Here is a 15,294-nt window from a genome sequence, read left to right as displayed (position 1 = left end):
AGTAACTGATGTCTGGTCCATGGTCTGGACTCACAGTAAATGATGTCTGGTCCATGGTCTGGACCCACAGTAACTGATGTCTGGTCCATGGTCTGGACCCACAGTAACTGATGTCTGGTCCATGGTCTGAGAGTGTGTGTGTGTGTTACCTAGGTGTGTGTTACCGGAGTCTGTGTGTTACCTAGGTGTGTGTTACCTGAGTCTGTGTGTGTGTGTGTGTGTGTGTTACCTAGGTGTGTGTTACCTGAGTCTGTGTGTGTGTGTGTTACCTAGGTGTGTGTTACCTGAGTCTGTGTGTGTGTGTGTTACCTAGGTGTGTGTTACCTGAGTCTGTGTGTGTGTGTGTGTGTTACCTAGGTGTGCGTTACCTGAGTCTGTGTGTGTGTGTGTGTGTTACCTAGGTGTGCGTTACCTGAGTCTGTGTGTGTGTGTGTTACCTGAGTCTGTGTGTGTGTGTTACCTAGGTGTGTTTTACCTGAGTCTGTGTGTGTGTGTTACCTAGGTGTGTTTTACCTGAGTCTGTGTGTGTGTGTTACCTGAGTCTGTGTGTGTGTGTTACCTAGGTGTGTTTTACCTGAGTCTGTGTGTGTGTGTTACCTAGGTGTGTTTTACCTGAGTCTGTGTGTGTGTGTTACCTGAGTCTGTGTGTGTGTGTGTTACCTAGGTGTGTTTTACCTGAGTCTGTGTGTGTGTGTGTTACCTAGGTGTGTTTTACCTGAGAGTGTGTGTGTGTGTTACCTAGGTGTGTTTTACCTGAGAGTCTGTGTGTGTGTTACCTAGGTGTGTTTTACCTGAGTCTGTGTGTGTGTGTGTGTGTGTTACCTAGGTGTGTGTGTGTGTCTGTATTACCTAGGTGTGTGTTACCTGAGTGTGTGTGTGTGTGTGTGTCTGTATTACCTGAGTGTGTGTGTGTGTTACCTGAGAGTGTGCGTGTCTGTATTACCTAGGTGTGTGTTACCTGAGAGTGTGTGTGTGTGTGTTACCTAAGTGTGTGTTACCTGAGTCTGTGTGTGTGTGTGTGTTACCTAGGTGTGTGTTACCTGAGTCTGTGTGTGTGTGTTACCTAGGTCTGTATTACCTGAGAGTGTGTCTGTATTACCTGAGAGAGTGTGTGTGTGTGTGTGTCTGTATTACCTGAGAGAGAGTGTGTGTGTCTGTATTACCTGGGAGTGTGTGTGTGTGTCTGTATTACCTGAGAGTGTGTGTGTGTGTCTGTATTACCTGAGAGTGTGTGTGTGTGTGTGTGTGTGTGTGTCTGTATTACCTGAGAGTGTGTGTGTGTGTGTGTCTGTATTACCTGAGAGTGTGTGTGTGTGTGTGTCTGTATTACCTGAGAGTGTGTGTGTGTGTGTGTCTGTATTACCTGAGTGTGTGTGTGTGTGTGTGTGTGTGTGTCTGTATTACCTGAGGTAGTTGGAACCTTTGCAGTGTTTCTTGCCTGAAGGGAAAGGCCTGATGTCTGGTCCATGGTCCAACTTCCTCTTCATCTGAGAGAGAGAGATGGGTGGATGGAGAGAGAGAGAGAGATAGATAAAGGAATGTGTGAGAGAGAGAGAGAGAGAGATGGGTGGATGGAGAGAGATTGAGGAATTTGTGTGAGAGAAAGAGAGAGAGAAAGAGATGGAGGAATGTGTGTGTGTGAGAGAGAGAGAGAGAGAGAGAGAGAGAGAGAAAGAGATGGAGGAATGTGTGAGAGAGAGATGGGTGGACGGAGAGAGAGAGAGATGAAGGAATGTGAGAGAGAGAGAGAGAGAGAGAAATGGAGGAATGTGTGAGAGAGAGAGATGAAGGAATGTGAGAGAGAGAGACGGGTGGATGGAGAGAGAGAGAGATGGAGGAATGTGTGAGAGAGAGAGAGATGAAGGAATGTGAGAGAGAGAGACGGGTGGATGGAGAGAGGTGGAAGGATGACAGAGGGAGATGGAAGGATAACAGAGGGAGAGGAGTAGATGTTAAGCCACTGTTTTCTATATTGACAGTAAAACCAGGAACCAGCGCACACACACCCATTTCCAGCATACGGCCTATAGACACACACACACAAAAAAACAACCCTAACAAATCCAAACATAATCCAACCATGCGGTCTGTTTCCAAGAGCCCTGGAAATACCAGGCACTGATGAGTTACACTTAATATGAAGGCTGCTCTCTCTGTGTGTGTGTGTGTGTGTGTGTGTGTAGCCTAATCAACGTACATTCTACACAAGCTATAGATGGCCTATAGATGGTTTTACATGGATTATAAATAGTTTTAAATGGTTTATAGATGGTTTAAAATGTTCAAACATTAATGGTCAGAGTTTGTTATGAAGGGACTTCAAAGACGGAAACGTCATGACAACAAAATATCATCACCTCACTATAATAACCATTTCACCTCACTATAATAAACATTCCACCTCACTATAATAAACATTCCACCTCACTATAATAAACATTCCACCTCACTATAATAAACATTCCACCTCATTATAATAAACATTTCACCTCACTATAATAAACACTATAATAAACATTTCACCTCACTATAATAAACACTATAATAAACATTCCACCTCACTATAATAAACATTCCACCTCACTATAATAAACATTCCACCTCACTACAATAAACATTCCACCTCACTATAATAAACATTCCACCTCACTATAATAAACATTCCACCTCACTATAATAAACATTTCACCTCACTATAATAAACACTATAATAAACATTTCACCTCACTATAATAAACACTATAACAAACATTCCACCTCACTATAATAAACATTCCACCTCACTATAATACACATTCCACCTCACTATAATAAACATTCCACCTCACTATAATAAACATTTCACCTCACTATAATAAACATTTCACCTCACTATAATAAACACTATAATAAACATTCCACCTCACTATAATAAACATTCCACCTCACTATAATAAACATTCCACCCCACTATAATAAACATTCCACCTCACTATAATAAACATTCCACCTCACTATAATAAACATTCCACCTCACTATAATAAACATTCCACCTCACTATAATAAACATTCCACCTCACTATAATAAACATTCCACCTCACTACAATAAACATTCCACCTCACTATAATAAACATTCCACCTCACTATAATAAACATTCCCCCTCACTATAATAAACATTCCACCTCACTATAATAAACATTCCACCTCACTATAATAAACATTCCACCTCACTATAATAAACATTCCACCTCATTATAATAAACATTTCACCTCACTATAATAAACACTATAATAAACATTTCACCTCACTATACCTCACTATAATAAACATTCCATCTCACTATAATAAACATTCCACCTCACAATAATAAACATTCCACCTCACAATAATAAACATTCCACCTCACAATAATAAACATTCCACCTCACTATAATAAACATTCCACCTCACTATAATAAACATTCCACCTCACTATAATAACCATTTCACCTCACTATAATAAACATTCCACCTCACTACAATAAACATTCCACCTCACTATAATAAACATTTCACCTCACTATACCTCACTATAATAAACATTCCACCTCACTATAATAAACATTCCACCTCACTATAATAAACATTCCACCTCACTATAATAAACATTCCACCTCACTATAATAAACATTTCACCTCACTATAATAAACATTTCACCTCACTATAATAAACATTTCACCTCACTATAATAAACATTCCACCTCACAATAATAAACATTCCACCTCACTATAATAAACATTTCACCTCACTATAATAAACACTATAATAAACATTCCACCTCACTATAATAAACATTCCACCTCACTATAATAAACATTTCACCTCACTATAATAAACACTATAATAAACATTTCACCTCACTATAATAAACATTCCACCTCACTATAATAAACATTCCACCTCACTATAATAACCATTTCACCTCACTATAATAAACATTCCACCTCACTATAATAAACATTCCACCTCACTACAATAAACATTCCACCTCACTATAATAAACATTCCACCTCACTATAATAAACATTCCACCTCACTATAATAAACATTTCACCTCACTATAATAAACATTTCACCTCACTATAATAAACATTTCACCTCACTATAATAAACATTCCACCTCACTATAATAAACATTCCACCTCACTATAATAAACATTCCACCTCACTATAAACATTCCACCTCACTATAATAAACATTCCAACTCACTATAATAAACATTCCACCTCACTATAATAAACACTATAATAAACATTCCACCTCACTATAATAAACATTCCACCTCACTACAATAAACATTCCACCTCACTACAATAAACATTCCACCTCACTACAATAAACATTCCACCTCACTACAATAAACATTCCAACACACTATAATAAACATTCCACCTCACAATAATAAACATTTCACCTCACTATAATAAACATTCCACCTCACTATAATAAACATTCCACCTCACTATAATAAACATTCCACCTCACAATAATAAACATTCCACCTCACTATAATAAACATTCCACCTCACTATAATAAACATTCCACCTCACTATAATAAACATTCCAACTCACTATAATAAACATTCCACCTCACTATAATAAACACTATAATAAACATTCCACCTCACTATAATAAACATTCCACCTCACTATAATAACATTCCACCTCACTATAATAAACATTCCACCTCACTACAATAAACATTCCACCTCACTACAATAAACATTCCAACACACTACAATAAACATTCCACCTCACAATAATAAACATATTGAGAACAGCCACACTACACAGAAACGCCTAATTATGGATATGAATGTTATTTTCATGTTTCACAAGTTTGGGCATCACAACACAGCAGAGTAGTGTGTAGTCGAGTATTACTACTGTATTGTACTGCACTACCGTACTCCACTACACTGTGCTGCACTACTGTACTGTATTATAATGTACTACTGTATTGTATTGTACTACTGTATTGTACTACTGTATTGTATTGTACTACTGTATTGTATTGTACTACTGTATTGTATTGTAATGAACTACTGTATTGTACTGTATTGTATTGTACTACTGTATTGTATTGAACTACTGTATTGTACTACTGTATTATACTACTGTATTGTACGGTATTGTATTGTACTACTGTATTGTATTGAACTACTGTATTGTACTACTGTATTATACTACTGTATTGTACGGTATTGTATTGTACTACTGTATTGTACTATATTCTATTGTACTACTGTATTGTACTGTATTGTAATGAACTACTGTACTGTATTGTAATGAACTACTGTATTGTATTGTATTGTACTACTGTATTGTATTGTACTGTATTGTACTACTGTATTGTATTGTACTACTGTAGTGTATTGAACTACTGTATTGTACTGTATTGAACTAATGTATTGTATTGTACTACTGTAGTGTATTGAACTACTGTATTGTGCTGTATTGTACTACTGAATTGTATTGTACTACTGTATTGTATTGTAATGAACTACTGTATTGTACTGTATTGTACTACTGTATTGTATTGTACTGTATTGAACGAATGTATTGTATTGTACTACTGTAGTGTATTGAACTACTGTATTGTGCTGTATTGTACTACTGAATTGTACTGTACAACTGTATTGTATTGTAATGAACTACTGTATTGTACTGTATTGTACTACTGTATTGTATTGTACTGTATTGAACGAATGTATTGTATTGTACTACTGTATTGTACTGTATTATACTGTACTACTGTATTGTACTACTGGATTGTATTGAACTACTGTATTGTGCTGTATTGTACTACTGTATTGTACTATTGTATTGTATTGTACTACTGTATTGTACTACTGTATTGTATTATACTACTGTATTGTACTGTATTATACTGTATTGTATTGTACTACTGTATTGTACTACTGTATTGTACTACTGTATTACTGTATTGTATTATACTACTGTATTATACTACTGTATTGTACTGTATTGTACTACTGTATTGGGAGAGGGAGAGAGAGAGGGGGCTCATGGGTAGGTGTCAGTAAGAGCTGGGAGAGGGAGAGAGAGGGGGCTTATGGGTAGGAGTCAGTAAGAGCTGGGAGAGGGAGAGAGGGGGGGCTCATGGGTAGGAGTCAGTAAGAGCTGGGAGAGAGAGAGAGGGGGCTCATGGGTAGGAGTCAGTAAGAGCTGGGAGAGGGAGAGAGAGAGAGAGGGGGCTCATGGGTAGTAGTCAGTAAGAGCTGGGAGGGAGAGAGAGGGGGCTCATGGGTAGGAGTCATTAAGAGCTGGGAGAGAGAGGGGGAGAGAGAGGGGGCTCATGGGTAGGAGTCATTAAGAGCTGGGAGAGAGAGGGGGAGAGAGAGGGGGCTCATGGGTAGGTGTCAGTAAGAGCTGGGAGAGAGAGGGGGAGAGAGAGGGGGCTCATGGGTAGGTGTCAGTAAGAGCTGGGAGAGGGAGGGGGAGAGAGAGGGGGCTCATGGGTAGGAGTCAGTAAGAGCTGGGAGAGAGAGACACTATGAGCTGAACTTAGCAGTCAGTGGAATAGAGGACAGTAACAGGAGACACTATGAGTTGAATTTAAGGCAATATTTCTAAAAACTTACAGAAGATAAAATACTGTCTAAAACTAAATACAAGTGTGTATATTAGTTGGCTGGGGTCTTTAGGTCAGCAGTATTGTGTATATTAGTTGGCTGGGGTCTTTAGGTCAGCAGTATTGTGTATATTAGTTGGCTGGGATCTTTAGGTCAGCAGTATTGTGTTCTGTATATTAGTTGGCTGGGGTCTTTAGGTCAGCAGTATTGTGTATATTAGTTGGCTGGGGTCTTTAGGTCAGCAGTATTGTGTTGTGTATATTAGTTGGCTGGGGTCTTTAGGTCAGCAGTATTGTGTATATTAGTTGGCTGCAGTCTTTAGGTCAGCAGTATTGTGTTGATATTAGTTGACTGGGATCTTTAGGTCAGCAGTATTGTGTATATTAGTTAGCTGGGGTCTTTAGGTCAGCAGTATTGTGTATATTAGTTAGCTGGGGTCTTTAGGTCAATAGTATTGTGTTGATATTAGTTAGCTGGGGTCTTTAGGTTAACGCCCAAGCCAGGTGACACCATACCACTGCTGCCGGGGGCCAGGGTGCGCATCATGGCATGCACCACACACATACTGTTGCACCAGGCTGAGGGGGGACTCCCGTTCCTGCGACACACACACGTGTGTGTGTGTGTGTGTGTGTGTGTGTGTGTGTGTGTGTGTGTGTGTGTGTGTGTGTGTGTGTGTGTGTGAGTGTGTGTGAGTGAGTAAAAACACTTTCAGATTGATTTAGCCTAATCAACCGGAACAAAACATTGGTTCGGTCAGGTCATATACACACTAGCCGTGTGTTCCTTATCGGTTGTTTTCCCCAAGCGGCTGCAGATTCATTCATTGATTCGGTTCGCCAACACCTTTCTATAATATAGTCTATAGCGCCGCAGAATACATACACGCAACGCAGCCCCGGACACAACAGACGAATGGATGGCCAAGCAACAACCGTATACATTTAGCTTCTGTTAGCTTATATTGTGTAGGTTACATCTCAGAGCGTGTTTCTAAACGGTAGACTACTTGGAGAGACTGGGGGAACGTTTCCTACCGTGTTCTACCGTGTTCCCCTCTCTCACTCCCTATTCCGCAGTAGTCTATTTCTATACCCTAGAGAGAACAGAAGCACGAGCCCCACCACCAACAAACCCCAATATACCAGATCAATAACACTAGTAACAGTGTCTTTAACCCAGAGAAAAACACCAACATCACTGATTTCAAAATCACACTTATAAAACGTCAGGAATAAAAGGAGAATCCGGTGTGTAAAAATAAATAAATAAATATGACCCCGACACTCACTTTATAGAAGATGTGCTTCAGCGTGCCGTAGAAACCCATCGTGATTGTATTCTTCCGTTTTAACGCCCTTCCGCTCTTCCCGGTAGCACAAATAGTGCGGTAGTTAAATAGATGGGTAGTATAGTACTCTTCTTGTCCGAAGGCACAATTCTCCCTCCTCTCTCTTTCCACTTCAGTTAGGTCCAACAGTATCTATCGTTGCCTGCTGCTGCGGACATGTTCGGGCAAAGCCTCTCTCCCCGATGCGAACGGGAAGCTAGGAGAGAGTTGGCCTAGCTAGCTAGGTATTCATAGAAGCGCAGAGAGAGACGCGGAGGTTAGTTCGTTCAGCGAGGCAGCTCTCACACCGACTGCCAAGCCTACCGGACAACCAGTTTAGTCAGCCAGAGAGGAATGCCGAGAGGGAGGGAGGCGGGCAACCGGTGAAGAACAAACACCATTGTAAATACAACCCACATTTACATGTATTTATTTTCCCTTTTGTACATCATGACAACACTGTACTGTACATAGAATAGGATTGAACACCCAGTAGTGGACCAGTTCCCGTCTAGAAGGCCCAGTAGTGAACCGGTTCCCGTCTAGAACGCCCAGTAGTGGACCGGTTCCCGTCTAGAACGCCCAGTAGTGGACCGGTTCCAGTCTAGAACGCCCAGTAGTGGACCGGTTCCCGTCTAGAACGCCCAGTAGTGGACCGGTTCCCGTCTAGAACGCCCAGTAGTGGACCGGTTCCCATTTAGAACACCCAGTAGTGGACCGGTTCCCGTTTAGAACACCCAGTAGTGGACCGGTTCCCGTCTAGAACGCCCAGTAGTGGACCGGTTCCCGTCTAGAACGCCCAGTAGTGGACCGGTTCCCGTCTAGAACACCCAGTAGTGGACCGGTTCCCGTCTAGAACGCCCAGTGTTTCAGCTTTTAAAAGCCTTGATGTTCATCAGTCCACGGTTATTAACAGCACAAGACACCACGGAAGAAGACACTGCTTTCCAAAAAACCATTGCTGCATGTCTGAAGTTTGTAAAAGAGCACCTGGATGTTCCACAGCGCTACTGGCAAAATATACTGAGGACCGATGAAACTACAGTTGAGTTGTTTGGAAGGAACACACAACACTATGTGTGGAGAAAAAGAGGCACAGCACACCAACATCAAAACCTCATCCCAACTGTAAAGTATGGTGGAGGGAGCATCATGGTTTGGAGCTGCTTTGCTGCCTCAGGGCCTGGACAGCTTGTTATCGTCGACAGAAAAATGAATTCCCAAGTTTATCAAGACATTTTGCAGGAGAATGTAAGGCTATCTGTCCACCAATAGAAGTTCAGAATTTGGGTGATGCAACAGGACAACGACCCAAAACACAAAGTAAATCGACAACAGAATGGCTTCAACAAATACACCTTCTGGAGTGGCCCAGTCAGAGTCCTGACCTCAACCCGATTGAGATGCTATAGCATGACTTCAAAAGAGCGGTTCACACCAGACACCCCAAGAATATTGTGGAACTGAAACAGTTTTGTAACGAGGAATGGTCCAAAACTCCTCCTGACCGTTGTGCAGGTCTGATCCGCAACTACAGAAAACGTTTATTTGAGGTTATTGCGGCCAAAGGAGGGACAACCCAGTTTTTAAATCCAAGGGTTCACATACTTTTCCCACACTACACTGCGAATGTTTGTTTACATGGTGTGTTCCATAAAGACATGAAGATCATATTTTATGACCAATTTATTCAGAAATCCAGGTATTTCCAAAGGGTTTACATACTTTTCCTTGCCTCTGTACGTCACAATGGGATACCGGACTATCCCGTCTCTGGACTCTGAATTAGAGGGGAGAGGTGTGTTCTTACCTTGATGTTGAGGAGTGTCGAAGGTGTTTCAGGGTTCAGTCTGTCCGACATCAACTCAGAGTTCTCATCCGAGACAAACACCTGGTTCCTTCCTGCTTCATCCTCTTCCTCTTCTAACAGGGCAGGACAGTCACTCTCGTCTTCATCCATCTCTTCTGCTTCCTCGCCTTCAACTCCTTGCTCGTTCTCATCATCATCCTCCTTTCTACATTCCTCCTCTTCCTCTCCATTCCGCTCCCCCTCTTCTTCAGTCTGGGTACTGTGGGAGGTTTTTGATTGGCCATCTCTTTCCCTAGCCGCGCTCTCATCGGCTGTTACCTCGACGTGACCGGCGACAGTTCCGAACGGTTCCGAGGGGCAGGACTCCTCCGCTATGGTAACTATGGAAATGCTGACCACCTCCCCCTCCTCTCTGCCAATAAACTCCTCACCACCTCCCTTTCTCCTTTCTTCCCCAGAGGAAGATGAAGAGATGAAGGAAGAGAGGGAGGAGATTGAAGAGATGGAGGAGGAAGAGGGGGTGCTGCCTAGCAGCGATACCCCCATAGAGTCTCCCCTCCCTGGCAGGGGTGTACCCGTGTTACCCCCTCTGGTCAACGGGTCCTGTTTCATCACTAAACTAGACTTCTCTCCTACGGTCTTCAGATGAGAGAACAGGAGGGACTGGGCATCCTGGAGAAAGGAGAGAGGATAGACAGGGGTTAGAAGAATAGAACTCCAGCGACACAAAAGAGGCGAGATTGGACTCCTAGATAAACAAGGAGAGGACAGGAGGAGAGAAAGGGGGATAGAAATTGGAGGAGTACTCTGTCAAAAGGGCTGGGAGTTTTTCCCCTGACTTGCTAAGACAAACACTACTCCCACTGTCTTCACACTAGATAGCAGGAGAGATGGGTTATCATGGATAAACAAGTAGAAGATCACTTAGAAATTGGAGGAATACTTCACAATGAGGCTGGGAGTTTACCCTGTCAGTATGAATGAAATTAGTGGATCCTGCCATGATGACTATATTAGATTTTATCTACTTGTCCTATAGATTTTTGCCATTTTAAAATTATTACTTGGAATAAACTGACAGCTAAAACGCTCCTTGTCCCGGAATGGCATGTTAAATATATATTTATTTATTTATTTAAAGACTGCACCCGATAGCAGTCTCTCGAGAAGTCACAAACTGCCTTTGCTACAGATGATCAGCAGAGATAATACCATGGATAGATAGATAGTACACTAGTTTATATTGGTTTACAGTTTAGTACTACGCGGCGTTTGTCTGTCAATCTATCGAACACAACTGTAAGTATTTAGCAAAAATTGTGCAAGATTTGACATTGCCAACAAACGGAAGTGTTCAGAATAAATACACATACACAATGTTAAAACCAGCTCCTTCAACAACAAGATATCGATAATCTCGAAAACTAAAGCAGTTAACTTGATATGTCTCAACACTTGTCATAGTTAGCTAGCTAACTTCTGAATTCGTTGACACTTTTATCCTTAAACGCTTCAACTACAAGAAGTATCCTACTAAAGTTATTCAATAGCCACCACGTATTAAACTAACACACAATTAAAAAGCAAACTCACTTTCGACAAAAAAACAGAGAGCCGCTGTTGCTAGTAACTAACGTTACTAGTGCCGTGGCGTGTTGTCCTGTCTTCGCACTCGAAATAAAGGGGATTTTGGACACTTTTCCCCACTAGAATACGCTTATCGCATCCTAACAACCTTTCATCAGACGGCGAGATACACGCAGACTGCTGATATCAACATGAAACGTTAAAATCAGGTCAGAGGAAGAGGTACTGCTCAGTCTCCTCTGTAAGAGAGACAAAACTGTTTGACGCGCTGTGATGACGTCAGGTCGATTTCACTCTCCATGGCGCCTTGTTATGACTCGTTTTGTTTACAGGGACAATTTTTCTGAAGCTTGGCAAATTAGAATCTAAAACAAATGTTTGTTAATCTAGGACTTGACAAATAATATGTCAGATTTCACAGATTTCCCCAGTATCTCTACTTGCACATTCATCTTCTACACATCTACCATTCCAGTGTTTAATTGGTATATTGTAATTACTTCACCACCTTGGCCTATTTATTGCCTTAACTCCCTTATCTCATTAACTCTCATACCTCATTTGCACTCACTGTATATAGACTTTTTGTTTTCTTTTGTTCTTCTGTATTATTGACTGTTTGTTTTGTTTATTCCATGTGTAACTCTGTGTTGTTGTAAGTGTCTTATTGCTATGCTTTATCTTGGCCAGGTCGCAGTTGCAAATGAGAACTTGTTGTCAACTGGCCTACCTGGTTAAATAAAGGTGAAATAAAAAAGTACAGACCAGGCAGAGCGGTAAGGCAGGCCGAGCGGTAAGGCAGGCCGAGCGGTAAGGCAGGCCGAGCGGTAAGGCAGGCCGAGCGGTAAGGCAGGCCGAGCGGTAAGGCAGGCCGAGCGGTAAGGCAGGCCGGTTCGGCATCAGGACAAGCAAGGGTCAAAACCCGTGTAAGGCACAGAGAGACAGGAAGAGACAGGAAACGCAGAGATAAATACACCGGGGAATAATAAGTGACATGAGAGGAATATCTTCAACCACCAACTTACTACCTTGAGACGATGCCCACGAAGATTTCCCCCACTGCACGAACTCGAGGGGGGCGCCAACCCGGACAGGAAGATCACGTCAGTGACTCAACCCACTGAAGTGACCATGTTGTGTTGCTACCATGCTGTGTTGTTATGTGTTGCTAACATGCTGTGTTGCTACCATGTTGTGTTGATACCATGCTGTGTTGTCTTAGGTCTCTCTTTATGTTGTGTTGCTACCATGTTGTGTTGCTACCATGCTGTGTTGTCTTAGGTCTCTCTTTATGTTGTGTTGCTACCATGTTGTGTTGCTACCATGCTGTGTTGTGTTGCTGCCACACTGAGTTGTTATGTGTTGCTGCCATGCTGTGTTGTCTTAGGTCTCTCTTTATGTTGTGTGTCTCTCTTGCTGTGATGTGTGTTTTGTCCTATATTTATATTTCATTTATTTTTAATCCTCCGTCCCCGCAGAAGGCCTTTTGGTAGGCCGTCATTGTAAATAAGAATTTGTTCTTAACTGACTTGCCTAGTTAAATAAAAGTGAGACATACACAGTATCAGTCAAAAGTTTGGTCTCTCTCATCCATATTGATGGCACGTACAGGGCTCCATAGCAGCAGTGGATGGTGCTGGAGGCCTACTCATGTGGTATGCTCGTTGCCTCCATCTAGTGGGCAAACAGGAAGCAGCAGCCTGGTTCCCCAACCCACTTCCCTAATGTAGTACCTTCAGAAAGTATTCATACCCTGGACTTTTTTCCACATTTTGTTGTGTTACGAAGTGGGATTAAAATGGATGTAATTGTATTTTTTTGACAATATCTACACCAAATAGTCAATGTCAAAGTAGAAGAGAAATTCAAAGATTTGTACAAAATAACAATATATGAAATTTAGATTAGATAAGTATTCAACCCCCTGAGTCAGTACATGTTATAATAATTATTTGGCTGTGGTTACAGCTGTGAGTCTTTCTGGGTAAGTCTCTAAGAGTCATTACAGCTGTGAGTCTTTCTGGGTAAGTCTCTAAGAGTGATTACAGCTGTGAGTCTTTCTGGGTAAGTCTCTAAGAGTGATTACAGCTGTGAGTCTTTCTGGGTAAGTCTCTAAGAGTGATTACAGCTGTGAGTCTTTCTGGGTAAGTCTCTAAGAGTGATTACAGCTGTGAGTCTTTCTGGGTAAGTCTCTAAGAGTGATTACAGCTGTGAGTCTTTCTGGGTAAGTCTCTAAGAGTGATTACAGCTGTGAGTCTTTCTTGGAAAGTCTCTAAGAGTCATTACAGCTGTGAGTCTTTCTAGGTAAGTCTCTAAGAGTCATTACAGCTGTGAGTCTTTCTGGGTAAGTCTCTAAGAGTGATTACAGCTGTGAGTCTTTCTGGGTAAGTCTCTAAGAGTGATTACAGCTGTGAGTCTTTCTGGGTAAGTCTCTAAGAGTGATTACAGCTGTGAGTCTTTCTGGGTAAGTCTCTAAGAGTGATTACAGCTGTGAGTCTTTCTGGGTAAGTCTCTAAGAGTGATTAAAGCTGTGAGTCTTTCTGTGTAAGTCTCTAAGAGTGATTACAGCTGTGAGTCTTTCTGGGTAAGTCTCTAAGAGTGATTACAGCTGTGAGTCTTTCTAGGTAAGTCTATAAGAGTGATTACAGCTGTGAGTCTTTCTGGGTAAGTCTCTAAGAGTGATTACAGCTGTGAGTCTTTCTGGGTAAGTCTCTAAGAGTGATTACAGCTGTCAGTCTTTCTGGGTAAGTCTCTAAGAGTGATTACAGCTGTGAGTCTTTCTGGGTAAGTCTCTAAGAGTCATTACAGCTGTGAGTCTTTCTGGGTAAGTCTCTAAGAGCGATTACAGCTGTGAGTCTTTCTGGGTAAGTCTCTAAGAGGTTTGCACATATGGATTCCACACACTTATTATCTTCAAAATTCATTAAGTTCTGTCAAATTGGTCGTTGATCATTGCTAGACAAACTTTTTCATGTCTTGCCATTTATTTATCAAGCAGATGTAAGTTAAAACTGTAACTCGGCCTCTCAGGAACATTCACTGTCTGTGTTGTGTTGGATTTGCATAACGCTGTGTATTCAGGACATAAAGTTAATTTCTTTGCCACATTTTTAGACATTTTACAATAGTGCCTTGTTGGAAACAGGATGCGTGTTTTGGAATATTTTTTTATTCTGTACAGACTTCGTTATTTTCACTCATTTAGGTTAGTATTGTGGAGTAACTACAATGTTGTTGATCCATCCTCAGTTTTCTCCTATCACAGCCATTAAACTCTGTAACTGTTTTAAAGTCACCATTGGCCTCATGGTTAAATCCCTGAGTGGTTTCCTTCCTCTCCAGGAACTTAGTTAGGAAGGACGCCTGTGTCTCTGTAGTGACTGGGTGTATTGATACACCATCCAAAGTGTAATTAATAACTTCAGCTATTCAATGTCTGCTTTTTCATTTTTTTTCAACTTAAATTTGTTTGCAAGTAAACACGTTTTAATTAAACACTAAATATAGAGAAAATAAGTATCTTGTATTCAAGACAATGTTTATTTGCTCTGGAGACCGAGGAACAGTTAAGGCAATGTATAACATGTATACAGTAGAATAAATATTTGCTACTACCACCTATAACTACTACACTTCTACAAAGGGAACACTGACACACGGTGTGTTTGGATGGTGCAGATTAGGAGCCGCCTCACCATTTCACTAAGACTATGTTGGCAGCGGTCGAAGTGGGAGGGGTGCTCGCAACGATTTTGTCAGGGGAAGTACGAAGAGCACGGTTTTCACTGTTCAATACGAGACTAGGCCTGGCTGGAGCTGAAGAATCATCTGTTACAAACACTGGGGTTCTGCCAACAAGGAGTACAGGAACACGAGGAGCGTGACGAACTGAGTTGGGCCTACGGGTTGAAAATGACATGTTCACAAACTGAGTTTAGTTGTA

The 15,294-nt window shown here is 41.5% G+C and overlaps 1 protein-coding gene across 2 annotated transcripts in view; it reads right to left on the bottom strand.

The window, feature by feature from the left end:
• The window catches only part of LOC110498323 (F-box/WD repeat-containing protein 7), a 59,489-nt gene extending 47,861 nt beyond the window's left edge, over positions 1-11,628 (bottom strand). The window contains exons 1-3 of one of the 2 annotated variants that reach the window (XM_036958444.1): positions 11,358-11,628; positions 9,765-10,436; positions 1,405-1,487 (exon numbers count right to left, since the gene is read on the bottom strand). In XM_036958444.1, the coding sequence (XP_036814339.1) occupies positions 1,405-1,487; positions 9,765-10,376 (695 nt within the window). In that variant the 5' untranslated portion in view covers positions 10,377-10,436; positions 11,358-11,628. Of the gene's footprint in view, positions 1-1,404; positions 1,488-7,915; positions 8,261-9,764; positions 10,437-11,357 lie in introns of those variants that run through there. The other variant, XM_036958445.1, reaches the window with a different exon arrangement.
• Between the last annotated feature and the right edge of the window lie 3,666 nt (positions 11,629-15,294).

This window comes from Oncorhynchus mykiss, chromosome 21, assembly GCF_013265735.2.
Source record: "Oncorhynchus mykiss isolate Arlee chromosome 21, USDA_OmykA_1.1, whole genome shotgun sequence".
NCBI classification, from domain to species: domain Eukaryota; kingdom Metazoa; phylum Chordata; class Actinopteri; order Salmoniformes; family Salmonidae; genus Oncorhynchus; species Oncorhynchus mykiss.
This window is presented reverse-complemented; position numbering and strand designations above follow the sequence as displayed.